The sequence below is a fragment of the Rhea pennata genome, chromosome Z, assembly GCF_028389875.1.
Source record: "Rhea pennata isolate bPtePen1 chromosome Z, bPtePen1.pri, whole genome shotgun sequence".
NCBI lineage: Eukaryota > Metazoa > Chordata > Aves > Rheiformes > Rheidae > Rhea > Rhea pennata.
This window is the reverse complement of record NC_084702.1, coordinates 72,059,841-72,083,925: the sequence shown is the minus strand read 5'-3', so window position 1 is coordinate 72,083,925 and position 24,085 is coordinate 72,059,841. Positions and strand designations below refer to the sequence as shown.

General features: G+C 44.6%; 1 protein-coding gene across 1 annotated transcript in view; it reads left to right on the top strand.

Annotated features, from left to right (window-relative positions):
• DNAI1 (dynein axonemal intermediate chain 1) overlaps positions 1-24,085 on the top strand; it is a 138,116-nt gene that overhangs the window by 67,213 nt on the left and 46,818 nt on the right. Inside the window, exons 14-16 of the mRNA XM_062600032.1 lie at positions 8,440-8,529; positions 13,072-13,159; positions 16,036-16,115. Of these exons, the coding sequence (XP_062456016.1) occupies positions 8,440-8,529; positions 13,072-13,159; positions 16,036-16,115 (258 nt within the window). The remainder of the gene's footprint in view (positions 1-8,439; positions 8,530-13,071; positions 13,160-16,035; positions 16,116-24,085) is intronic.

Genomic DNA, 24,085 nt, shown 5'->3' with positions numbered 1-24,085 from the left:
GTGCTTTCTATGACAGTGTTGACAGAAACTGCTATTTTGCCTGAGATTTTTCATTCTTATTACATGTACTACAGCACGAATGCTGTTTACATCCTGATGTAATGATCAGGAATGATAACAAGCCTCGATACAAGCCAGCAACCTCTTTTGCTGAGTGTGCACAGAAGGGAGGAAGCCCTGTATGCTGTATTGTGCCATGCAGGTTTCGAGATCAGCTCGGTTGGTTAGAGCGTGGTGTTCCTAATGGCAAGGTCGCGGGTTCAATCCCTGTATGGGCTACGCTGAGGGTTGGACTAAATGATCACCAGAGGTCCCTTCCAACCTTACCATTCTATCATTCTATGATACTGGTTGCCCCATAGATCTGGTTGTCCTCCACCTACTGGAGCTTACTGTGGCTCCTTCCTTTCTGTTTCCTGGATTTACATTTGGCAGGAAGCTCAGATGAACAAGCCAGCCAGGGCATAGCCAAATCTTCTTCTGCCATATGGCCTATTGGATGGCCAAGGTGCACTCAGGACCCAGGAGCTCTCTTGCCCCAGAGTATAGACTCAGCCAAAGAGATTGACTGGGCTGCTTTGACCTAAGACTTGGAGCAAGCAGTCTACCCTCAATTATCACAGCACCCTAAGATGTTCATTCTTGCCTTGAGTCAATGTGAGTCATCTGGATTTAGCTCAGTTTTGCTTTCATCCCAGCTAATCATGGTGAGGAGTGAGGCTTTCTGTCTTCCTTCTTCCAGTCTACACATAGGACAACTTTACTGCTGTCTAAGTTTGCATGGGGGGCCCCACGCACTGCACTGCTCCTCATTCCTAAAACTTGCTCTGCCTGTCAGTTGGGAATGTATAACCACCGACCACCAACACTGGTGTTACTTTGCATATGAGTGAGGTAACCTGTGCTTTCTATGTGACTGAGTTGGTGTTTTCAGGTCTCTTGAGACTGATTTCAGGAGAGCCACCTTGCTCTTTGTGTGTTCTGCCCCAGGTGAAGGCCTTGGCATCACTTTTGATAGCTGGCAGATGATCCTCAGGGAGGCAGCAGGGCCCACTTATGGGGCAAGGCTGACGACTCTGATAAGGAGCAAAGAATAGCTGGCAGTATGCTTGATGGAAGGCATTTGGGGTCTTTGTTATATAGGCACTACTTTGTCTCAGCACTAATGAGGGACAAGCTATTTGCTTCAGCAAAGCAGAAAATCAAGGAACTCAGAATCAGCTGACTGTCCTAGGGGACTTTCACCACAGTGGATCCCTTGGGCAAACAGGAGAGGCAAGTAATAAGGGGAGGGGAATAAACAAAAAGCTGACACTTTGTCATTAACAGAAGAAAAAGAATGTGAAAGATTTCTCTGCTGGTAATGACTTGATGCTTCCAGATGCTGTTCAGCTGAGAATAGCTGGCAGGAACAAACAAGAAACACATTTGGAGGTGATAGAAGGAAGAAATGAGAACTGTTGCTTAGCTCAAATTGAAGATGGCAGTGGGGGAGTTCAGGAGAACTTTCACTCCAGGAACACAGGAGGGGACAGCCTGGCTCCAAAAGAAGTGTCTCATAAAGCAGTTTATCATGGATCACCACTTTAGCATGAGCCCTCAGTGTGATGCTGAGGCAGCCTACCATATCTGTAGATGTATAAAAACAGGGTATCAGCAAAATGGAGAAAGTATCCATTTCTCTTTATGCAGACCAAAGGTGACCAGGTTTAGTGTTTCTGCTTTAAGATGGATGGGTACTGCTGGATAGGGTTTGGTCTCTGGCTTTCTGAGCATCCACACTGTATTCATCTGTCAGTTGGTGCCCTGAGCCATCATGTGGCTGATGCAGCTGAACTGCATACATGAGAGCTTGCACCTTCACTAAATCACAGAGTGTGTTCAGCTCTCCTACCTCGAGAGAGCCCCAGAGCTCTGCTGGCATTTCATTTTGGCCAAAGCCAGGAAGAGCATGTGGAGGTGCAGAGTTGAGAGTAGGTTTGTATCTGTGCTTTGCTGCAAGGACAAGTATAGCCAGAGACAGCTGAGGGGTGATTTACTTCCAGTGTTTGGGTACCTGCTCAAGAAGCAGATGTTTGCTAGCGGGAGGCCTTGATCTAGGTCTTGGGTGAAAGTCTTTGTCTGCTGTGAGTGTAACAGAGAAGTGTCTGAATCTCTCTATCTCATGTGCTCCCAGGGTATGGTTGGGTAACTAGAGTTTTTGCTGCAAAACATTGCTAGCTCTCTGGAGGAGCTGGGAAGCACTTACATTCCCATGATTCACAGATGGGCTCCTGTGCGAGACTGTGACGCAATTCAGGTTTGAAGCCAGATGGGTGAGCGCTCTGAACTGTTGTGGTAGGCAGAACAGCAGGCTATCTGAGAGCCGAGGAAAGGCAAGAAGTGCAGAGAAGGCCTGGTGGAGCTGCATCTAGAGCTCTTCAGTGAATTGCAAAGGAACTCTGAAGTATAGAAACAGACACGTCTAAAGCTGAGTATTAGAGAAAAGCGTGAAGACATAGGAACAAAACTAGAAGATGTGAAGGTGCAAAATGAGCTATAATTATCATGGGTCATAAAAGTGAGGAGGAAATATTTGGAAGTACATTTTAAGTTAACGGAATGGTGAGTATAAGCCTGTAACTAAAGCAAGCTTTCAGTTAATACTGACTACAGTATTATTAATATTATTAATAGTATATATTAATGTATATATATATGTATATATTTATTATGTATTAGTATATTAGGGGCACCCTAAACCAACCATGAGGACTTAAAGTGTGGATGACGGGGCAGACAGAGCATCAGGTTACACTCAGGTCTGTAGTGCAAGCATAGCCATGGAAAGGTCCCAAAGGAACAGAAAGTGAAAAAGTATCTTTGAAAAATGGTACGAATGGACTCAGGGCATTACTGACCAGCCAGACCAATTTTGGTGACTGGAAAAACACTAGAACAAATGGCAAAACCATCTGTAAGTGTCTAGATAACAAGGTGATTCAGAGAGGCCAAGATGGATTTGTCCAGAATAAATTGTCAAGCCAGTATAATTTCTTTTCTTTCTTTCGTTTCAGAGAAATGGGCATCATGAAGAAGGGGGAGGCAGTCAAGGTTATCACCTCTATCCATCTTGCCTTGACTAAAGCTTTTGATCCAGGCTCACACAGTGGCATTCTTATAAGCAAAATAGAGAAATAGGGATTAGATAAAATCACCATAAAGAGGCTGTTCAGGTGGCTCAGGCAGTGTGCTCGAAAGAACAGTTATCCAGGGCTTACTGTCAGACTGTGAAGATGCTTCAAGTGAGACCCTCTAGTTGGCTGTCCAGGCTCTTCTGTTGATCAATACTTTCATTAACAACTCCAATTACAGAATAAGGAAGCCCCCTTGGGAGGACAAGGCACTTTGCAGGACAAGATTATGTTCAAAATGATCTTGATGAATTGCAAGAAAAGTCCACAATCAATGTGATGAAATTCAATAAAGACGAGAGCAAATACTACGTTCAGAAAGGAAAAATTAAATGCATGGATACAAAACAGGGGATGACTCGTTAGGCAGCAGGTGCCAGAAGGAGGATTATAGCAGTTCACAGCCAATGGTCAGCAATGCAATATTGTTGAGAGACACATGCCATTCTGCTGTGTTAGCAGGAATCTAAGATACAGGAGGTTGCAGCTCCTGTCTGCTCGTGCCTCGGGGAGGAGGAGGAGAACAGGAACAATGAAGGTGAAGAGAGCAGGACCTGGAAGGAACATTGAAGTAATGGTTTTTGTCTGACTGAGAAAGAAGAGAGAGAAGCAGTGACACTATAACCTTTTCTTATCCCTTTGAAAACAGTTTTAAAGGGGGAGTAAACAGTCTCTGTGTCCACTGGAAAGATGGCAAGGAATAATTGGCTTGATTGCAGTAAAGGAGATTTCCCAATAATATAATAATAATATAATAAAGGCCAAACATTCACAGTCATCGCATGGGAGGTGCCTGTCACTGGAGGCTTATGAGAACAGGCTAAATGAATCGTCAGCAATGGTAGGGGTATATCTGATCCTGCCTCACAGCAGCATAGATGTCTTCTTTGGTACTCTCAAATCCTGCACTGCAATGATGGCTTTACTGATGGGCACACTGATTACCAGGTTGGCACTGGAAGAATTTGTCTCCAAGTTATGTTGACAGGGACCTTCTTCAGCAGCGCAGGGAGTTTGTCACCTGGTGGAGTCATCTGAGCATGTCTTACCAAACAGTTCCTGGAAGGGGGGCCCTAGTGATTCGGTAGTGCTTTTGTTTCTCCTCTTCTTTACCTGTGGCAGATCTTACTCTTTTCTAAGTGCTGAGTGACCAGAACTCCTTTATTTAACTTAGGATAGGAGTCAGTGGAACCCTGGTATTCCAAATCCAGCAAAGGGCTCCATGAAAGATAATTAATAGGAACAGAAGGAATTGCTCAGCATTGTGCATCTGTCATGTGTTGCACCCCACAGTCAGGCTTTGGCAAACTGAGAGCCAGCTGGAAGGATTTGTGTTTGCACTAGCAGGTGTCACCTTATGAGAAAGCAGTCAAGTCAGCCTCATGGCAGGGATTATTTTGACCGATTGTATTTTGCCAATGTGAGTGACTAACAGCCACCATGCCATGAAAACTGATTTAACATTTTTCTTCTATAGAAGTGACATCAGAAACATGGGAATTTTCAAACCAGATTGGATAAATGGTCTAATCTCCTGCCTTGGACAGGAGCCACTACCAGCTGCTGTAGCCAAATATGATAGTATTTTCTTGCTAAGAGTTAGTGGATTATTGCCCTGCTAACCCTCTGTACGTAGCAGTGAACATGCATATTTCTACCTTTATTTTTCTATATACAGTTTTTTATAGTCTTACTTCAAAAAACAGGCTCCACAACATAAAAATAAAGTACTAGGCTCTTCTCACAGTTACTTGATAGCAATGAGTTTCACAGCTGCATTTTGCACTGCAAAAAAAATCAGGTTAAAGATCATATTGAATAAAAGAGCAGGCTTTCTTGATTTTATTATAGATCCCACAATGATCAGTCACAGCAAATGACTTACAGCATTATATTTACTTGTCTCCATTCCACTGTTTACACACACTTTTCTTTCTCATGTGGTTCTTTACTTTCACCATATCGTAACTGAATTTTTCCTTTGAATTGTATCATGCAGCAAAAATCCCGGGATCATTATCACAAGCTTCAGAAAAGAAATAACTTCTTCCTACCATAAACACAATTGCCTAGTGCTCTTGTCATCCTACACAGCATGGATATTGCTAATGACAGGAGGTTGTGCCATGTTCAGAGACCTTTGGGAGTAGAGAAAAGGCCAGTTCTGAGCAGATGCCCAATTTTATTGCAGTATTGTGAAGGTTAATTACTCTAATAAGCATTCATGGGATTCAGAGATCAGGAGGAAAAAATCACAAACACTATTAAGGTGTCAAAGGTGTAAAAGGCAAATTGCAAGAATCAAGTGCCAATTTCTGTTTTCTGAAATTTAAGCTAATGTCACTGACTGCTGCTGACAGGCATCTCAGAACGCTCTTGCTGCCCTTGAGGGACTGTGTTCAGATTGCCTACCCTGTGTACTTAACTTAGCTACTGTTGACTGATTTGAATCTAGGAGCAGGAATACACCAAGCAAAGCAGCCACTTGGCTGTTTGGGGCAGTCAGCCCCAGCTGTCTGTGCAATGGATGAGGAGAAGTGGTTTGTAGCACCTAACTAAGCACCAATAGTAGAAAACTTGAATACATTCCCATCAGGGAGAGGGTCTTTGGAGTGTGCAAATGCTGGGGAAAAGGTCTTCATTTGGGGAAGATGGAAGGAAATTGGCTTGGAAAAAAGAACTTGAGCTCACAGCAGCATTTGCTTTCTTCATCACCTCCAAACTAGCTTGCTGCAAAAGCTGTGTTAGTGTAGACATGACAAATCTGGGCAACGTTCACATAGTGGCATCAAGGACAGACTCCAGGAGCTGGGCCTTCATCTACCTCTTTTCTGTCGGTGTAATGGGCTGTCACTTGTCTCTAGCTCAGATGCAAAATGTCTACATTGTGCTTAGCAAGAGCAGACCCAATGAAATCAGCTTCAGCTGCCGTTGTCCAGCTTGAGCACATCTCACTAATGAGAGCCTAGATGTGTGCTTTGATAGCGAGCAAGTTAGGACTCTCCCTTCAGAGAGGGTCTGGATCAGCTGTGATCCTAGCACACATATTGTTTAAGTAGTAGGGATGGTGAATCGAGACTTAAGGATGGGCTCAGACCCATGCTGACTGCAGCACAGATGTGTGTGACCTGCAGTTTTCTTTCATGTTTAGCTCAATGTACTACAGGGTTCAATTTGCAGGTTTCAGATACTTGGGATCCCATTTGCCTCTGGTATGGTCCTGGCGCTATAAAGCATATTTGAGGCACTTGTGCTAACTGCTCCCATGCTTAAAGGGTGAAATCCTTGCACTCTCTTCGCACAGAAGATATTGCCTTGGGAATCTGGTTCCTCTACCTCAAGCCAAGTTTTTCACAAACACTTGGGAAAGTAGATTGAGGAGGAGGAAAATGAATTAAGGGAGAGATATGTTGGATGTATGAATAAAAAGATCTTAGTGTGTGACAGGTTCAGAGTGGCATTTAAAAAAAAACTTCAAATTTGAAATATATCAGATTTTATGTGCCCCACCTCAGGCCTGTGCTTGTAACTAGTTCTCCTAAACACCACATTGCCCACTTTGAATTAAAAATCCTCACTACACTGACGCCTTCACCTGAAGCACCCACAGGTGACCATCATTGTCAGTGTTGTATCATGATCCCAGGAACACATTTGTGGAATAGATATCCAGGACAGTTTATGCATTAAGGCTTGATTCCAGCCTTGGAAATCACTGTTCCTTATATGCGCCATTGAACCTATTCTTGCATCATTACCCTTTTTATTCAGGGCTATATTGTACTATGCCACTCCCCTAATGCAAGATAGCAAAAGAAACCACTGAGAACCTTATTATTTCTCTGGTACAAGAACGTACAAAGCTATTTGCTTCTTGAGACTTCAGTTTTATCTCATGGCCATGTTACTAGCATTTCGATTTATTCTCTGATGGATTCCCTTAAAATTTTATTTTTCCTTCCTCAGAACAGTGTGTTCTAGGAAGGAAACCTGTTCACTAGAGGATTAATTACTCTTTGGTGAGTCTCTTGCTGAATTTTCATGCTCCACAGAACTTCATAGTATAAACAATTTTCTAAAATAGAATTAACACTGTTTCTCCCAATGAAGTAATATCAGGATACCCAATCTGTATAATTAAAGCATATGAATGCTGCTCATTTTCTGGAAACAGGTTCCAGATAAATAACTGGTCATAGATGGAGTATTTGGTAAGCACTAGGATAATCATGTCTGTTTATCACAGATGATATTTAGGAAAATGTATCTCCTGCAGTGCTTGAACAGGAAAAAATACACCTTTGAAAACCTCAGCAGAGTCTGCGGAAGTGCTTGTCCCTGTCCTAAACTGATAGATGCTGACAAGAGTGTGTGTTGACAGGGCCAGTGACAAGTCATCCTTTTCCCTTCAGTCTGATTGAATTCCTAGATCTGAAAATCAAGCGTTCTTAATGCTTTTGGTCTAACTGAAATGTCTCTTCTAAACTATAAACCATTTATCTGAGTTCTAATCTCTGCTGCTGAGCTGTCACAGTCAAAAGGCAAGTTACCAGGCAGACAGATGCTCTGAAGGTGTAGGAAGAATTTCAGTTGTAATGGGGACATTTTGATCCCCTTTTAGCAGGAGAACCCTGCAGACCCCTGACATGCATTACCTACAAGGGCTTGTCTGCCCCCCACATAGGGATGGAAAGCTACTTTGAAGTGGGCTGGCTGAAGGGTAACCACACGGCACAGTGCTTGGGGTAATTAGCCAAATGGGATGGGGTTAGTATGCAGAGGGCAATGATTTTACTCATGTGAATGTCCTGCTTTGGGGACCCTTGCATGGCACTAGTAGTGTTGTTTAGAACTGATTTAGGGATCTCTGAGGTGATGCTGGGCTGTAGCATCTGGTGCTATGTATTCCAGACACCTCAGAAGACTTGTCCTTGATAGCAGGGCTCCCGTCGATGCCCAGGGAGATGGTCCTGGGTTAGATGCAGAGTCCTCAGGTGTGGGCTTCTACCCTCTCACCTGCATCCCTGCAGTAAAGGTGAAGTCCCACACCTTAGTGACAGGAGTCCTGGGGGTACTTGTGACACTGCCTGTGGAGAGCAGGGAGAGTGTGCAGATGCTATGAGATGCCCAGCATCAGGCGTCTTGGGTGGAAACCACATACTCTGTAGGAAGGATGTGAGAGGACACTGCTAAATGCCCAGGACTCTGCTCTGCTCTGCTAATGCTGAGGACTCTGTGCTGACAGGGACTATTTAATTGTTTTAAGGTCAAGTGGCAGAAGGATGACATGGACAACAATTTGAACTTCTTCTCTGTCTCCTCGGATGGGCGGATAGTGTCGTGGACCTTAGTTAAGGTAAGCAGAAGGTGGCAATTTCCTTTCCCAGCCAGATTAATGCCAGTTGCCTCTGAAGTTCAATGATGCACTAGATTTATTATTATTTATAATGAGTCAGGTTTGAAAAGAAGTGGCAGCAACAGATTGTGGGTTCAGTCACAGCTTGCTACTGCTGTCCTCCAGCTGGTCTGGGGCTCCATGTTAAACTTTGAAACAGGCAGAACCAGGCAGCTCCTTGCTCTACCCTTCATCCTGCCTGCAGCTGCAGACCACAGAACAGAGATCCTTGTGCCTGAAGATGAGGGAACATTTTTCTGCTTTGCAGCTGCAGGAATTCAAGATTAGTCCTTGCTCTGAAGCCCTCCTTGTCCTGGGAGAGTCACCCAGAGACAGGGCAGAATGATCTGCTTTCTTCTCCAACTCCAAGACTCCTGCTCCCAAAATGCTCCCCTGCAGATTTCAATTCAGAAGGGGAGTGGGAAGGATCAACTCAGCTCCAGCATGACGTTTTCATGCTCTGTCTGTGATGTTTTTCTTTTGGAGCACATGCATTGATAGAGACTTAACCTTAATGTCCCTTAATGACCTTTTATCTGAATCTCACTATTTTTCTCTGCTGGCTAGTTGATTTTACACTTGAAGATTTCAAATTTTGTACCTCACAAATAATTAAATTGCCCTAAAAACATAGAATTCAAAACAGCTGTACCATTATTCTCCAGCAAGCAAAGAAATTTCTTTACATCCTTGGGTGCTCATTTTTTCCAACCATTTATACCAAGCTACTCAAAGCTTGTCTGTTCTGAGACTTTTAGGGCCTTGCTGCTGTGGGCAGGGATTCACATCTAACATTGTACATTTAGTCCCACTGTTGTGCTGGGAGAGGGAGCCCCTTCCAACAAACACAGCAAGAAAGTGTGTTGGTTACTAGTTCTTTTGCAAACTCTTCCAGGTTCGTACATGCAACTTTATAAAAATCTAAAAATTTGGTCCCAAATCCCTTTCCCACATGAGCTCTCAGACCTTCATAGACAGGGAAAAGTAAACTCAGTGCTCAGCTGCTGTATTAATCCCCAGTATAGAGATATTGAAAAGACTTAATGATCAAGTGGGTAATACAAATGTCTGGGTGGAGGTCATACAGTTAAATACATCCAGTTAAGAGATTTAGCATTTACCACTTATTAGCTGAGCCTCAATAACAGAGTGTGCTCAGCCTACTACACTTAGGAGGTGTCACACTTTGGAGTAAGGCTCTTGCATTTTAAACTTCAGAGAAATGCCACAATTGGGACAACCTAAGTATGCAGATGGACTCTGATGGCAGTTCACCCAGGAGAGAGCCTTTTGCTACATTTCTGTGATTCCATGTTCCACAGCTATGTTTCTAGTCCCCCTGAGCATGTTCTATACCTACATTACCATCGCTGGTGTGACTTCTGAGATCTCCTTAGCACAATGTCATTTCAACTCATTCCTTGCACTTCTCTTACCAGCTTGGCCACAGCTTGACCATATGGAAAGCTCTGTTTTATTAAGTTTCTGATTTTTTTAAGGCGAAGATAGCAGAGTTGTTATGTACTTAGTAGGCAAGGGTTGAAAACAGCACATTTTTACATGCTGTCAGGTTTCTTTTCTTGGACTGAGATTGACAGGAAAAGCAAGAGACAGAACCAAGAGGGCGTTTTGTTATCTGTGGTTTTGTACCCTACCAGAGGGAATGGACAACCAGGTTGAACTGCGGATAGTTTTACAAAAGAATGATCTCTGAGTTTTATTTAGAATAAAACTAAAGAAACTCCAGATCTTCTGTCTGAAAATCCATAGTGCAAATATGGAATAAGTGAAGGAGAGCTTCATTAATCTTTTTGAAAGGAATATCCAGAAGTAAAGCTTCTTCAAACACTGATAACGCTTCCAATACTGAGAGCACAAAGCAAATAAATTCATTCTTGTTTCCAGCTGGAAATTTGGCAAGCCTCACTCTAAATTTGCATAGAAGAGTTGTCAAATGCTAGCTAGGAATAGCCAATCGGCCCTGATAGCTATCTCTGTTAGGAACTGACACAATCACTTTGGACAAACTTCACAAGACATTAGTGCATGAGCCGTGTGTGCTGAGGCTGTAGTCTTGGCCTCTTTCTGGGATGACCTGTCATGATTGTGTAAAACTGCAAAGAAGGATGCAAGACTCCTGCAGCTGGATGACTCTGTTCTCCCACCTTGGATCCACACATTGCATATGATAAGGGAGAGCTATCAGAACGACATCAAGAAATCAATTGGTCGGGATGCAGGCTAGTGTTGCTTCTCTTGTCAGCACTCCCAGGTTTGATTACTAGTCATAGCTCACCCTTCTTATGTGACCTAGAGCTAAATTACTGAGCTGCTCAGGGCTCCTCCTTTACTTGAGAATAATAACGACTAAAGGGAAATGGGCAGCTGCAAGGCCTAATTCACTAATGCTTGCAAAGTGCTTTACAATTCTTAGGCAGAGGCAACATGTTATTGTTCAGTATTCCTGGAAGGGCAGACTGCCGACAGTCTGTTTACCCAGAGGAGTACGTGAATGGCTCTGGCAATAAGCAGCCCCAGAAGCAGATGCATTTTAAGGATTGTAATGCTAGGTACAAAATAAAAACAACACAATAGTCCATACAAGTGTGATCCCTTTCTGAGGTGAGAGGCTACAGAAGCCGTCCACAGAGGAGGCCTCGACCAGGTGGAGGTGCTGTGAGTAGTCTTCAAAGAAAGGCCCCAGGAAGATGCTTGCTTAAGAGTGGCAGCATCACATGGTTTATATTTCCACCTGAACAGACACTGACTGTGTTAGCACATCTCTGGGCTGCCCAGAGCACATGTCTGACCAGTACAGGCTCTGCTAGACTCTCTGGATCTATTAACATGATCAGCTGTGGGCAGCTCCAAAGTCTCCTTTCAGACAGGGCTCATGTGGCCACTAGGTATGACTTGGAGGTAGGCAGGTATCCTCTGGAGAGTAAGCAGACCTCAGTGCCTGAGCAGAGACAAGTCCCTGCTCAGCGTGTCCTTACAGTGCTCACAGCGACCAAAGCAAGTCTGTTCAGATGGGCAGTGAGTCGCACATGGATTGTGCTCCGCTCCTGGACACACGGGGCACTACTCCTTCCAACTCTGACATATACCAGCTTATTTGACCCCTTTCTAACACATTACTTCTGAATTGAACCCACAATCTGCAAGAAGAGTCACTAACAGAAGGTAGGACTCTGCAGGTTGCAGGAGTCTGGCGTGCTTCTCACTTCTCTTGCAGATATAAGTTACTCCCACAGAATTTCCCATCAGTGGGCAAGGGCACATGGCTATGCAGCAGTGCAAGTTCATGAGGAGGAGGTAAATTATTTTACAGTTTTGAACTTTCTTGAAGCTTCTTTGAAATTGTCCCCCAAAATACAATAAAAGTGCTTTACAAAGAGTTGTCTTCTCTGAACTGCAGTACTGAGCATATGTTCACAAGCTCTTTTTGCATCTTCCCTAACACAAAATTCCCTGGGATTGACTTTCCCAGGCAGAATCTCCTTATCCACCTGAGTCCTGCTCTGGGCTTAGGGAGGCTGCGACTAAAGCCTGATTCATTGAGCTAAAAAGTTATGTTTTGTTCTCACAGTGCTCCAGTGGGAAATCTGCAGATTCATGAAAACATCCAGTCCTCAGCCCACACTGCTCACTAATTTAATCTTTAGTTCTTTGTTCTTTTTATCAGCCCCAGGGTATTCTTATATTCACAACCAGCTCCATTCTTCAGAGGTATTCTGATTCCCAAAGCTAGTCTAAGAATGGATCTTTGCCCTCTCATTATTTCTTCGTACTCACCCACATTGTGTCTATTTTCATCTGTCTTTTTTCTCCTACCCAGACTGTAAGCTCTTTGGGACACAACCTTTTTACTCCGTGTTTGTATAGCACCCAACACAGCAGGCCTGCTGCGAGAGCTCTTCAGAGCTCTGGTAATAACAACAATATGGGGCACGTTTCCCTTGGGGGAGCTGCTTCCTAGAGATGTAGTTATCAATTGAATCTCAGAGCCTGGGAGACTCTGAATAATGGGACATTCTGCCACTCTGGTAGTAACAGAGGTGGTAAGAAGCAAGGACCAGCAAGGTGCTAAGTTACTATCCCTTAGCAGAGGAAGAGTGTGGTTTTAGTCAGCCCCATGACGATACGCAATACCCATCTTACAGCATGGAGGGTGATTTCACTTACCACTGTGATTTAAGCTAACAGTAGCAACCCACACTTGAAAATGTTGACCCAAAACCCCAAAGCTGTACAAGTGAGGTTCATGTGCCTGCATGATGTGCTGCTGTGGCTCTCAGTACCAGTATGTCAAAGCATCAGGTCCCTGGAGGTTTTATGTAATATAGCACGTTATTAGGCTGCCAATAGCAAGCATGAAAAATTAAACAACTTATGGACAACTTTTTAAAATTCTTCCATAAAATTTGCCATTTTGAAATACTGAATATCTTTGTATTGTTGCTGTAAAGCCTGTTATTCATGTGGAATCTCTTCTGCCTGCAGAATGAGCTGGTTCATACAGATATCATCAAGCTGTCAGTAGAGGGAACAACGATGCAGGGGCCAGAAGGGCTACAGCTGCAAACGCTTGGTAGGAACCCAAGTCCTTGCCATACTGATTAATTACTGACACAAAGTCTCTAATCAGTCATTTGGGGGAATTAAATTGGGAGTGGGGTGGTGAGTTGCAAAGGAGCTAAAGAAAGGTTACTCCTTCTCACTTTGATCATACAGCAGAGCAAAATCTGTCTGGAGCAGTTGGCACTAATTGAGGTCAAGGTTGCTGCTTAAATCTTATCTTTGCTTGCAGAAAAGATGAACATTCACTCAAAAAATGGCTGGTTTGGCTGTGAAATCCTACTATAGACAAGACATAGAGCTTTACCTGTATTTGTCAGAACTAAATCAACTTTTTTCCTCCTACTAGACATTGATCTGGACTTGCCAAATCAAGACAAAAAGCTACCTCTACTGTCTCCTGGGTACAATGCTTCCTGACCTGTGGTGGGATACAGCTCATCTGGCTTTTGCTCTTTAGAATTCAGCACCTATCCTGAGCCAGTTGGCCAGACTCCCTGTGTAACAAAATAGAGACAATGCAGTACTTCCAGGCTGAATCCCCTCATCCTGACCCTCCTGTGCCTGAAATAGGATGGGATGAGTCAGTCCTGGAGGCCTTAGACTACACAAGGAGCCTTGAGAAATCCCTTATGTCCAGTAGAAAATACCTACTTTTGGTAGTAAAGCTATGGTCTGGGTTTGCAGAAGGTACTTGCTCTGCATTTAAGGATTGCGCTCTTTCTAGGGTAATAATTGGTGGACAATGTATGTTTTTGAGAAGCCTTTGCTCTGCCACACAGTTTGGAAGAAACTGCCTAAAGCAGTACACTTCAGAACTCCCAGGGGCTTTAGGATTGTTGGTTAATATTACTGGGAAATGGATTTTCAAAGACTTGCCTTGAATACTTAACAATCTATTTAAATGTTAAAAATGCAGACAGTATTACAGGGTTGAAATGACCTTAACAATTCCTTTGAGGTTTACTTCTTTTTTAACATTTAAGACATAAAACTATTTTCAATTGCCTTTGCAGAAAGTTCTCTGCTTCTGAATCTTGTCTACTTGTCCCTGTTCCTCCTCTAATAACTGCTATGGATGTCCCTGCTAGTGAATAGCCCCAAATTATTGCAGCACTCCTCAGACGTCCCGTCAAGGATGGGATCATCCCATCAAGTATCAGGAGGCTCAAGGACCCTCCTGAACTTTTCTTTCACTATCATGTGTGCTCCTGGACAGAGTGTCTTTAGACAGTCACGACAGCTCCTCTTTCTTTGTGCCCACTACTTCCTCCCTTACTGATTAATGCCTACTTATCAGCTAATATCTGCATGCAGACTGCCACTGGAGCTGCGAGTGTGTGGCTCCACCTCTTCAGCGCATTTATCCTTGGCTGACAGAGTGTGCTGAAGGCTCTAAACTCTCCCATTAAGCATGAACCTAACTACTGAGCTGGTGGGCTCCTGAGGGCTCTCCTTACTTAGTGCCCATCATGGAATGTATTTTTCAATTCTGCCTTCCACTTTTGCAGCTTTTCTTTTAAACTGTAAATGAGATTGCAAGTTGGCTTTCTTGGATGATATTGCATCTGCCTCAGAGTAGAACCCAAAAGATGTCACAGAATCACATTCTGTTGTGACTGATGCCTGTATAAAACACAGGTCATAATGCTGCTCAATTCAGGGCTTTTGACGTCTGGAGGAGGCTTCGGTGCCCAGTGAAAGATTTGTTCTCGAATCACACCCTTTGTATTTTCTATTGGTTTTACTGAAATGAGTCTGCTAAATGGCTTCTGAGCTAAGGTGAAAAGGACACAGAGAGGCATCACATGATATTTCTTCTCTGAACCGTCTTAGGCATAGGAAGCCATTTATATTTTTATGAAAAACAAAGATCTGTTCTTTGCTAATACTCTGTTAGGAGGCAGGCCTCATCCTGATGACTATTACATGGGTACTAGACATTTAAAATTCTTACCAGAGTGAATCCCAGTTTGGGGCCAATCCATGAGATATCACTGTTAACAACTGCTTCCGCTGTTGCACTGGAGAATGCTACTGTTTCTGGAGCTCCACAAAGGTGTCGAGAACATGTGGAGTCTTGGAGACCTTAGGAAATCAAGGACAGATACTAAAACCTGGTGGGAGGTTTGGTGGGCTATGACTGAGAATGGGAATGATAACAGTGTCTGAGGGCGGAGTGCAACTTTGTGTTTTCCATACCTAGCAGCAACCTTGAAGTTATATAGGAGAGAGTAGGCTGGGTTTGAACCAGAACCTGGTGTCTCTGGGACTGTGGGGGATGTATTCAAAAAGACGTTGTGCTTCTAAACAGCTTTCTTATCTGCATGGGGACCCCAGAGAGAAAGGTACAGCCTTTCTCAGGTACCATTGCCTACAGAGACCACCTGGCAGGCACTTCTAATCACAGATCCATGTCAGTTCTTCATGGAGCTCTGTGTTAAGTTTTGTATAATATGAACTCTCAGAGGCAGCTTCAGGGTACTCATTGCTTTAGAAAGCAAGTTATGTCCTGTGGATGTTGTTACATAGGCTTCAGATCTCCTCACCGATTGATCTTTGTCCCCAGCTGGAGAGGCAGCTTAGACTAATGGGTATGACATGGGGCAAAGACTCAGAGAGCTCGATTCTGCTCCTGACCTGTCATGTAATTTTCTCCAAGTCAGTTAACCCTTCTTTTAGTTCCCTTTATCCCTTTGTCTGTGTTTTCTTGGGGACAGGAGCAGCTTGGGAAGTGTTTCAGAAACAGTGGCTCTAATTTCTTCTGGGGGCTTCTGGCTAATAAATCACTTTTGAAAACCTTGGCAGCATGTGAGTGCCATAGGCAGGGAATATGTGCTGGGCAGATGAACCAAATTCCTGTCTAATAGTCCTTTCTTCTGTTAATAGGCTGTGGGACATCATTTGATTTTCACAAAAAGATAGACTATTTGTTTCTCGTTGGTACTGAAGAAGGGAAGATCTATAAGGTAAGAATGGTTTCTTTGTCTCTTGTTTTACATCCCCTTGCCATTACTCGTTTTTTAGGCTCATCATCTTAACTATTTGCTCAGATAGCAACAAAGTACAACTTCAGAGCCCAGTCCTGCCCCTCAGATCCCTGTGGTGAGCCTGATACCACATAGAGCCCCAGAAGATCACGAGAAGCTGTCTGCACAGACCCAATTAAGACCTTCTTTTGCAGAAACACTTTTCATGCAGACTGTATCCCAGAATGCTTTGCGGATTGCAGCTGTGTGAGTGAGGTGCTAACTGATCAGAGTAGAAGTTAAAAGGCATTGATTGTCTGTCCTCATGGCTGCAGGGAAATGGCAGGAAAATTCTCCTCTCTTTTCTTTTTTAGACCTGTTATGCTATGAGCCATAAGGCTAATGAAGCCTTGTTTCCTATGGATTGGTGTCCTGCAGCCCTCCCCTTCCACAGAGTTTGTCCTCCTCCAAGTCCTACATTCCCCTTGGCCTTATTCCTCCAACTTTTTGGCATGTTCTCTCATCCTTTCTCCTTCTAGTCACCCCCATGCTCCCCCATTTCAGTGCTCCCAATACTGTGCTGTAGCCCTTGATTTGCTCGGACAGTGTCAGCTACCTCCCTTCCAGTGTCCACCTGCAACCTGATGCTGTGATACCCATTGCCTACTGGGAGTTCTGCTTGGCCAGCCAGCTTCTGCCAGGTGGAGAGGGCAGTGGTTGAGTTTTGCTTGTCCTTCTCTGGATTAGGGCACTGCTTGGGTTTTTTCACTCTTCAAGGCCACCTATTTTTATGAAATATGTAAGACCTTAATATAGCCAAGGCCCTTGCACAGCCAGCTTTGACTGAAATTGCCAGTAAGGTCAAAAGTGTTTGGGAGGAGAAACAAGCAGACAGCAGATCACAGCCATTGTGGTTTCTTAAGAAACCAAGCTAGAAATAGGAAGTTTTGAGCTCTGTTGTATGTAGCCTTGCAAATAAAGTCAGTAACAGTTTATGTTACTCATATTACTTTTGCTTATACAGAATTCTTCTGAGCTGTATTTTGGACACTGTTAGTATTATAGCTACAGCCCTTCGGTGAGAAGGGAGCATCCCATCACTAGTAGACTGACTCTAGAGGTTGCTGTAAGCTCCCTCCCCATGTCCCACTGCAAAACAGAGGAAAAAAATAGCGAAAAAGAACCGAAAGGAAATCATATTCTGAAATCAATATCAATCTTTTAGGCAAGACAACTTAGCAGATATGTATCCCTTCCAGAGGGACAACGCTGACTGAAATCCGTCCTTCTGCCAGTCCATCTCTAGAGAGGCTTTCTGAGTTGTGCTCACTTGCCTTTGACAAGACAGACACAGAAGAGAGATGGAGGAAATGGGGGTCCTGGGGTGATGGGCAATGGGGAAGGTGAGATGGCTTTTTGTTGATGCTCTCAGGATACAAAGCAGCTGTTTAGTCGCAGACAGATGTTCTGGGTTGGCCGATTGCGAGTGGTAGCTGGCACCCTGGGTATTGCACTCCAAGTTGTTTAGGTACTGTTGTATCTTGCCCCGACAAGAGGCAGTAATGAATCACATGTTCAACTTTCTCTGTGCTTAGGCACATGACAGACGTCGGAGTATGTGACAGTGTATGTCAGCCTCAGATGAGGGCAGTCAGTAAACCTTCAGGAGAAATGTTCAGGCTGATATCCAGAACAAGGGAAATCCTCGGTGGAGCGAGACTGAGTAGGAATAGTTTGACAGGGTTTGTATAGGCAAAGCTGTAGGTCTCCCTGCTTTGGATCATCTGCATACTAGTAAGGGGTACTAGTAACCTAGTAAGGGGTTTTAGCATAAGCAGTGGGGCTAGCCATGAAGCCACATAAGCATTTTAGCTACTTCTTGGGTGGGCAAACACAGATACCTCTTAGATTTCTCTTAGAACTGATCTGTTACATAGGATCTTTGTTTTTATTAGTGCTAAAGCTAATTTTAGGGTGACTGACAAGCAACAAAACATTCCTATGGTGTTGGTGAGTCTAAGAGGAATATTGGACCATTCTCACTTTGTGCAACACTTCCATATAAAATGCAGATTTTCCCATAAGAAGGGAGAAGCAATCCTCTAGCAGACTATACAGAGTAACACAAGGAGGGGAAATTTGCAGTGCCTAGCACATGCAGGCCTCCACAGTATCTGCAAAAATTTCACTCACTCGTTCTCACACCAAGCACAAAAATATTTGTATCTGTGGTCTGGCCAGGATTTCTTGTTGTTATACAGAAGACAAAGGATGGCACTTGCTGAGTCCTCATCACCTCATCTTGGGTTTTCCTTGATGACCAAATCACAGAATCACAGAATGGTTGAAGTTGGAAGGGACCTCTGGAGATCATCTAGTCCAACCTCCCTGCTCAAGCAGGGTCACCTAGAGCACATTGCACAGGATTGCATCCAGGCGGGTTTTGAATTTCTCTAGAGAAGGAGACTCCACAACCTCTCTGGGCAACCTGTTCCAGTGCTCCGTCACTCTCACAGGGAAGTTTTCCCTCATATTCAGACGGAACTTTCATGCTTCAGTTTGTGCCCGCTGCCTCTTGTCCTGTCTCTGGGCACCACTGAAAAGAATCTGGCCCCATTCTCTTGACAACCCCCCTTAAGATATTTGCAGACACTGATAAGATCCCCCCTCAGTCTTCTCTTCCCCAGGCTAAACAGGCCCAGCTCTCACAGCCTTTCTCATAAGAGAGATGCTCCAGTCCTCTGATCATCTTTGTAGCCCTATATTGGACTCTCTCTGATAGTTCAATGTCTCTCTTGTACTAGAGAGCCCAGAACTGAACACAATACTCCAGATATGGCCTCACCAGGGCTGAGCAAAGGGGCAGGATCACCTCCCTTGACCTGCTGGAAATGGTCTTCCTAATGCACCCCTGGATACCATTGGCTTTCTTGGCCACAGGGGCACATTGCTGGCTCATGATCAACCTGTTGTACACCAGGATCTCCAGGTCCTTCTCAGCAGTGCTGCTTTCCAGCAATTCAACCCCCAACCTGCCCTGGTGCACAAGGTTATTCATCCCTAGGTGCTGGACCCTGCATTTGCCTTTGTTGAACTTCATGAGGTTCCTCTCTGCCAATTCTCCAGCCTGTCCAGGTCTCTCTGAATGGCGGCACAGCCTTTTGGTGTGTCAGCCACTCCTCCATGTTTGGTATCATCAGCAAGCTTGCAGAGGAGGCACTCTGTCCCTTCATCCAGCTCGCCCTGGTGGACACCACTAGCTACAGGGTTCCAACTAGACTGTGCCACTGATTACAACCCTCTGAGCTCTGCCATTCAGCCAATTCTCAATCCACCTCACAGTCCACTAATCTAACCCATGCTTCCTGAGCTTATCTAGGAGGATGTTGTGGGAGACAGTGACAAAAGCCTTGCTAAAATCCAGGTAGGCAACGTCCACTGCTCTTCCCTCATCTACCCAGCCAGTCATTCCGTCATAGAAGGCTATCAGATTGGTTCAACATGATTTCCCCTTGGTGAATCCATGCTGACCACTCGTGATCACCTTCTTTTCCTCCACATGCTTAGAGATGACATCTAGGATGAGCTGATCACCTTTCCAGGGATGGAGGTGAGGTTGATTGGCCTGTAGTTGCCTGGGTCCTCCTTCTTGCCTTTTTTGAAGACTGGAGTGGTAATGCCTTTCTTCCAGTCCTCAGGCACCTCTCCTGTTCTCCATGACCTTTCAAAGACAATGGAGAGTGGTCTAGCAATAACATCCGCTAGCTCCCTCAGCACTCATGGGTGCACTCCACCTGGGCCTATGGATTTGTGAGTGTCAGGTTTACCTAAATGACCTCTAACCTGATCCTCTTTAACCAAGGGAAAGTCTTCCTTTCTCCAGACTTTCTCTCTTGTCTCCAGGGTCTGGGATTCCTGAAGGCCGGCCTTAGCAGTAAAGACTGAAGCAAAGAAGGCATTCAGTAATTCTGCCTTCTCTGTATCCTTCATCACCAGGGCCCCTACCCCATTCAGCAGTGGACTCACATTTTTCCTAGTTTTCTTTTTGCTACTGATGTATTTGAAGAAGCTCTTGGTGTTCTTGACATCCCTTGCCAGATTTAATTCTAAATGGGTCTTAGCCTTCCTCGTCGCATCCCTGCATACTCTGATAATGTTCCTATATTCCTCCCAGGAGATCTGTACCTTTTCCCACATTCTGTGTACTTTCATGTTCTGTCTGAGTTTTGCCAGGAGCTGCTTGCTCATTCATGCAGATCTCCTGCCCCCTTTGCTTGACTTCTAACTCCTTGGGATGCACCAATCTTGAAGTTGGAGGAAGTGATGATTGAATATTAACCAGCTCTCTTAGATCCCCCCCTTCCTTCTAGGGCCCTAACCCATGGGATTCCTCCAAGTAGTTAACTGAAGAGGCCAAAGTCTGCTCTCCTAAAGTCTAGGATTACAGTCCTGCTTATTGCCTTGTTTCCTCCATGCAGGATCCTGAACTCCACCATCTCATGGTCACTGCAGCTAAGGCTACCTCCAACCTTCACATTTCCAAACAGACCTTCTTTGTTTGCTGGTATAAGATCCAACAACACACCTCTCCTTGCTGACTCCTCTACCACCTGTGTCAAAAAGTTATCATCAATGCTCTGCAGAAGCCCCCTGGACTGTTCGTGCCTATCATCTGTGTTGTCTTTCCAGCAGATATCAGGGTAGTTGAAGTCCCCCATGAGAACCAGGGCCTGTGACCATGAGACTACTTCCAGCTGTCTGTAGAAGGCCTCATCAACTTCCTCTTCCTGATCAGGTGGCGTGTAGTAAACACCCACAACAGTGTCACCCGTGTTAGCCTGCCCTTTAATCATTACCCATAAGCTCTTGACTCGCTCTTCATTCACCCTTAGGCAGAGCTTGATACATTTCAGTTGCTCTCTCACATAAAGCACAGCTCCACCACCTTGCCTTCCTGACCTGTCTTTCCTAAAAAGGATGTAGCCATCAGCATTCCAGTCATGCGAGCTGTCCCATCATGTCTCTGTAATTCCAATGAGATTATGGTTCTGCAGCTGCACACAGATCTCTAATTCTTCCTGTTTATTCTCCATGCTGTGTACAGTCACTTCAAAGAAATAATCTTTCCCAGGAGAGGTGCTAGAGGATCCTTCATAGTCATGTCTTATCATATGCACTTGCTTGGCTGCATGCACCCACTGGAGGCATCCTGACTTGAGCTGTGTTTTGTTGACTACGCTGTCTGTATAACTTTTCCCTTCCCCTATCTTTCCTTGTTTAAAGCCCCTTTTTCCAGGCTGACCAACCTGTTGGCAAAGACACATGAGCCCCCGTAGTGAGGTGGATTCCATCTCTCCCCATCAGTTGTTGATCTTCAAACCCAGTCCCATGGTCATAGAAATCAAAACTCTGTTGCCAACACCAGCAGTGCAGCCAGTTGTTAACTTGGAAAATCCACCTACTCCTCCTCCTATCCTTCCCTTCGCTGGCAGGATTGAGGAGAAAATGACCTGGGTTCACAGACTTCTGATCACCATTCCTAGAGCTCTGAAATCCTATTTGGTGGTTTCCAATTTGCCCTTGGTATCATTAGTGCCCACACAGAAGAGCAGCAGAGGGTAGTAGTCTGACACATGGACAAGCTTTGTCAGTCTTTCCATGATATCTCATATTCAAGCCCCTCTCAGGCAACAAACCTCTCTAGACAAGAGGTCAGGTCAGCAGATAGGTGCCTCTGTCCCCTGCAGCAGGGAGTCACCCACAGCAATCACTCACTGCTTCTGAGTGTTCCCACAAGGCACCGCCAAGTTGCTTCCTTTGAAGCCACGTCCAACCTGTTCCTCAATTGAAGGCTTCAGGAGGGGTAAGAGCCTTTCTCCTTCTATGAGAAGTGACCAGTTTCTAGCCTTCTACAGTGTTATGAGGTACCATTTCACACAGCACAGAGCCCTCCAGCAACTCCACTGCTGTGGGCTTTGGGACTCCTGGAGCTACATGGTCTCCAAGAATACCCTGCCTATCTCTTGTTCATCTTCTTGGATGCTGCACAGCCTACTGACTTCCTCCCATAACTCCTTTACCTGACGACACAGCTTGTCAACAACAATGCACCTTCTGAAGGAGGTGGGTCTGTCAGCCCAGACCTCATGGGGAGGCCTCGAGCACTCCTAGCAGCATAAGACCTCTAGGGCTGCATCTGCTGTCAGAGGGTCTATCTGGGTCAAAGCCTCTGACACAGCTGATGCAGTGACTCCAACAGCTACTGGGGAATGTGCTCTGCAGCCTGTCATGACCATATCTTATGAAGTGTACTCTCCTAGGATTGGAAACAAAGGTGCCTTCTTGTGCCCTGCTGTGCAAACTGCTGAGTCTGTTTGCTGCACTCATTGGTGATGACAGACTGGGTTTTGGACATGCTCTGACTTCCAGTGCCCTTTAGGAACAGAGAGCTATTGTCATCTTCTGCTTCAGTATCTTTTGTCACCCTGTCTAAGTCTTAGGCAAAGGTGTTTTCCTTTTCTGGATGTTTTATGACTTGAGTTCTGTTCTTCATATTCTCAGCACCTTATCGGTGTTCAGTTTGTTCTCTATCTTGTTATGTGGTCACTTGAGTGACGATGCTTGCTATCAGTTAACGTTATAATTAACACAGCGTCATTCTTTTACCATTTCCTGCTCTTTCTCCTGATGCATTCACATACGTCTGTATCCATTCATATACCATTGTACAAAATCCTAGTACTTCTGTTAAAAATCTCTACAAGAAGGCACTAAGTGAAAACCAAGGCAACACCTTGGGTGATGCTCATAAGAGCTGCTATCAACAACACCAGACACGTCTGTGTTAGCAATTTGTCTTGAGCCGTCAGCTGTGCGCCCTGATCTGCCTGCAAGCACCAGCATTGTGCAATACTCCTTCTGGTGCTTGTTACAAACCTACTTTGAAAAAGATTATTTATTAGGTTTATGTGTTACCTAGCATCATGACATTTCTTTTAGTGAACTGATGAAACTCTCCAACTCACGAGGACACTAATAACCATCCATTCACCATGGACGTTTCATGTGAGGAGTTTCATGTGAGGCTAGTGTTACCTTGTATAAGCTGAAGTGCTGTTAATGAAGATGATTAAGTTTTGTGTCTTTGGAAATTTTTTTCCTCACAGTATTTCTCTCCCCTGTTTTGTCCTGTCAGCACTTACTACTGATTTCTTGTATTGCTGTAGTAGGCTCATCCCTGCTTTACTGTCTTGTCAAAAAATACTGTTTACTATTCATACACATCTACCACTATTCAAATAGGAGAAAACCCCTTTCAGCAAAGCTGGGCAGTGCTCTAGAAGATCAGGCAAGCTGCACAAATGCTTGGTCCCTGCGTTTGCTCCTTGTCTTCAAAATTGTCCTGGAAGTTACGCATCACATTTTCCAGGTGGTTTGTTTTCATCCTGACATGTGTCTAATAACTGCAGTTTTTAAAGAGACCAGTAGTGGAAGACTTTGCTAGTGGTTCTAGTCAATACAGAAGCTCTTATAACAGTTAAAATCACACTTTGCTCTGAACTTTTTCTCAGGTTAATAGCATTTCTTCAAAATAGATCTTGGGAAGAACAAGTCCCTGTCTGGCACATCAGAGAAAACACCGAAGAGGTTGGGATGAATGTGGCGTCAGGCTGGCAGGCAGCGCTGGGGCATGGCATATGGCTCTACATTAGAGCTGGCAGCAGGGTTCATTTCCCACCAGGGACACCAGCTGGGCATCTGCCCTACAGAACCCATTTTGCTGCTGATTTCAAATTGATGGCTGAAGTTTTTATGGGAAAATTGCCTTTCTGTTTTCTATGTGAGGCTGGGCCTCAGATCTGGGCCATGCTTGTTCACTGCAAATCCCATCCTGGGGGTCAGCCCATCCCACAGTGTTGCAGGCCACCCATCCCCGTGCCTGGAGCACTGCCCAGACCCCACAAAAGCCT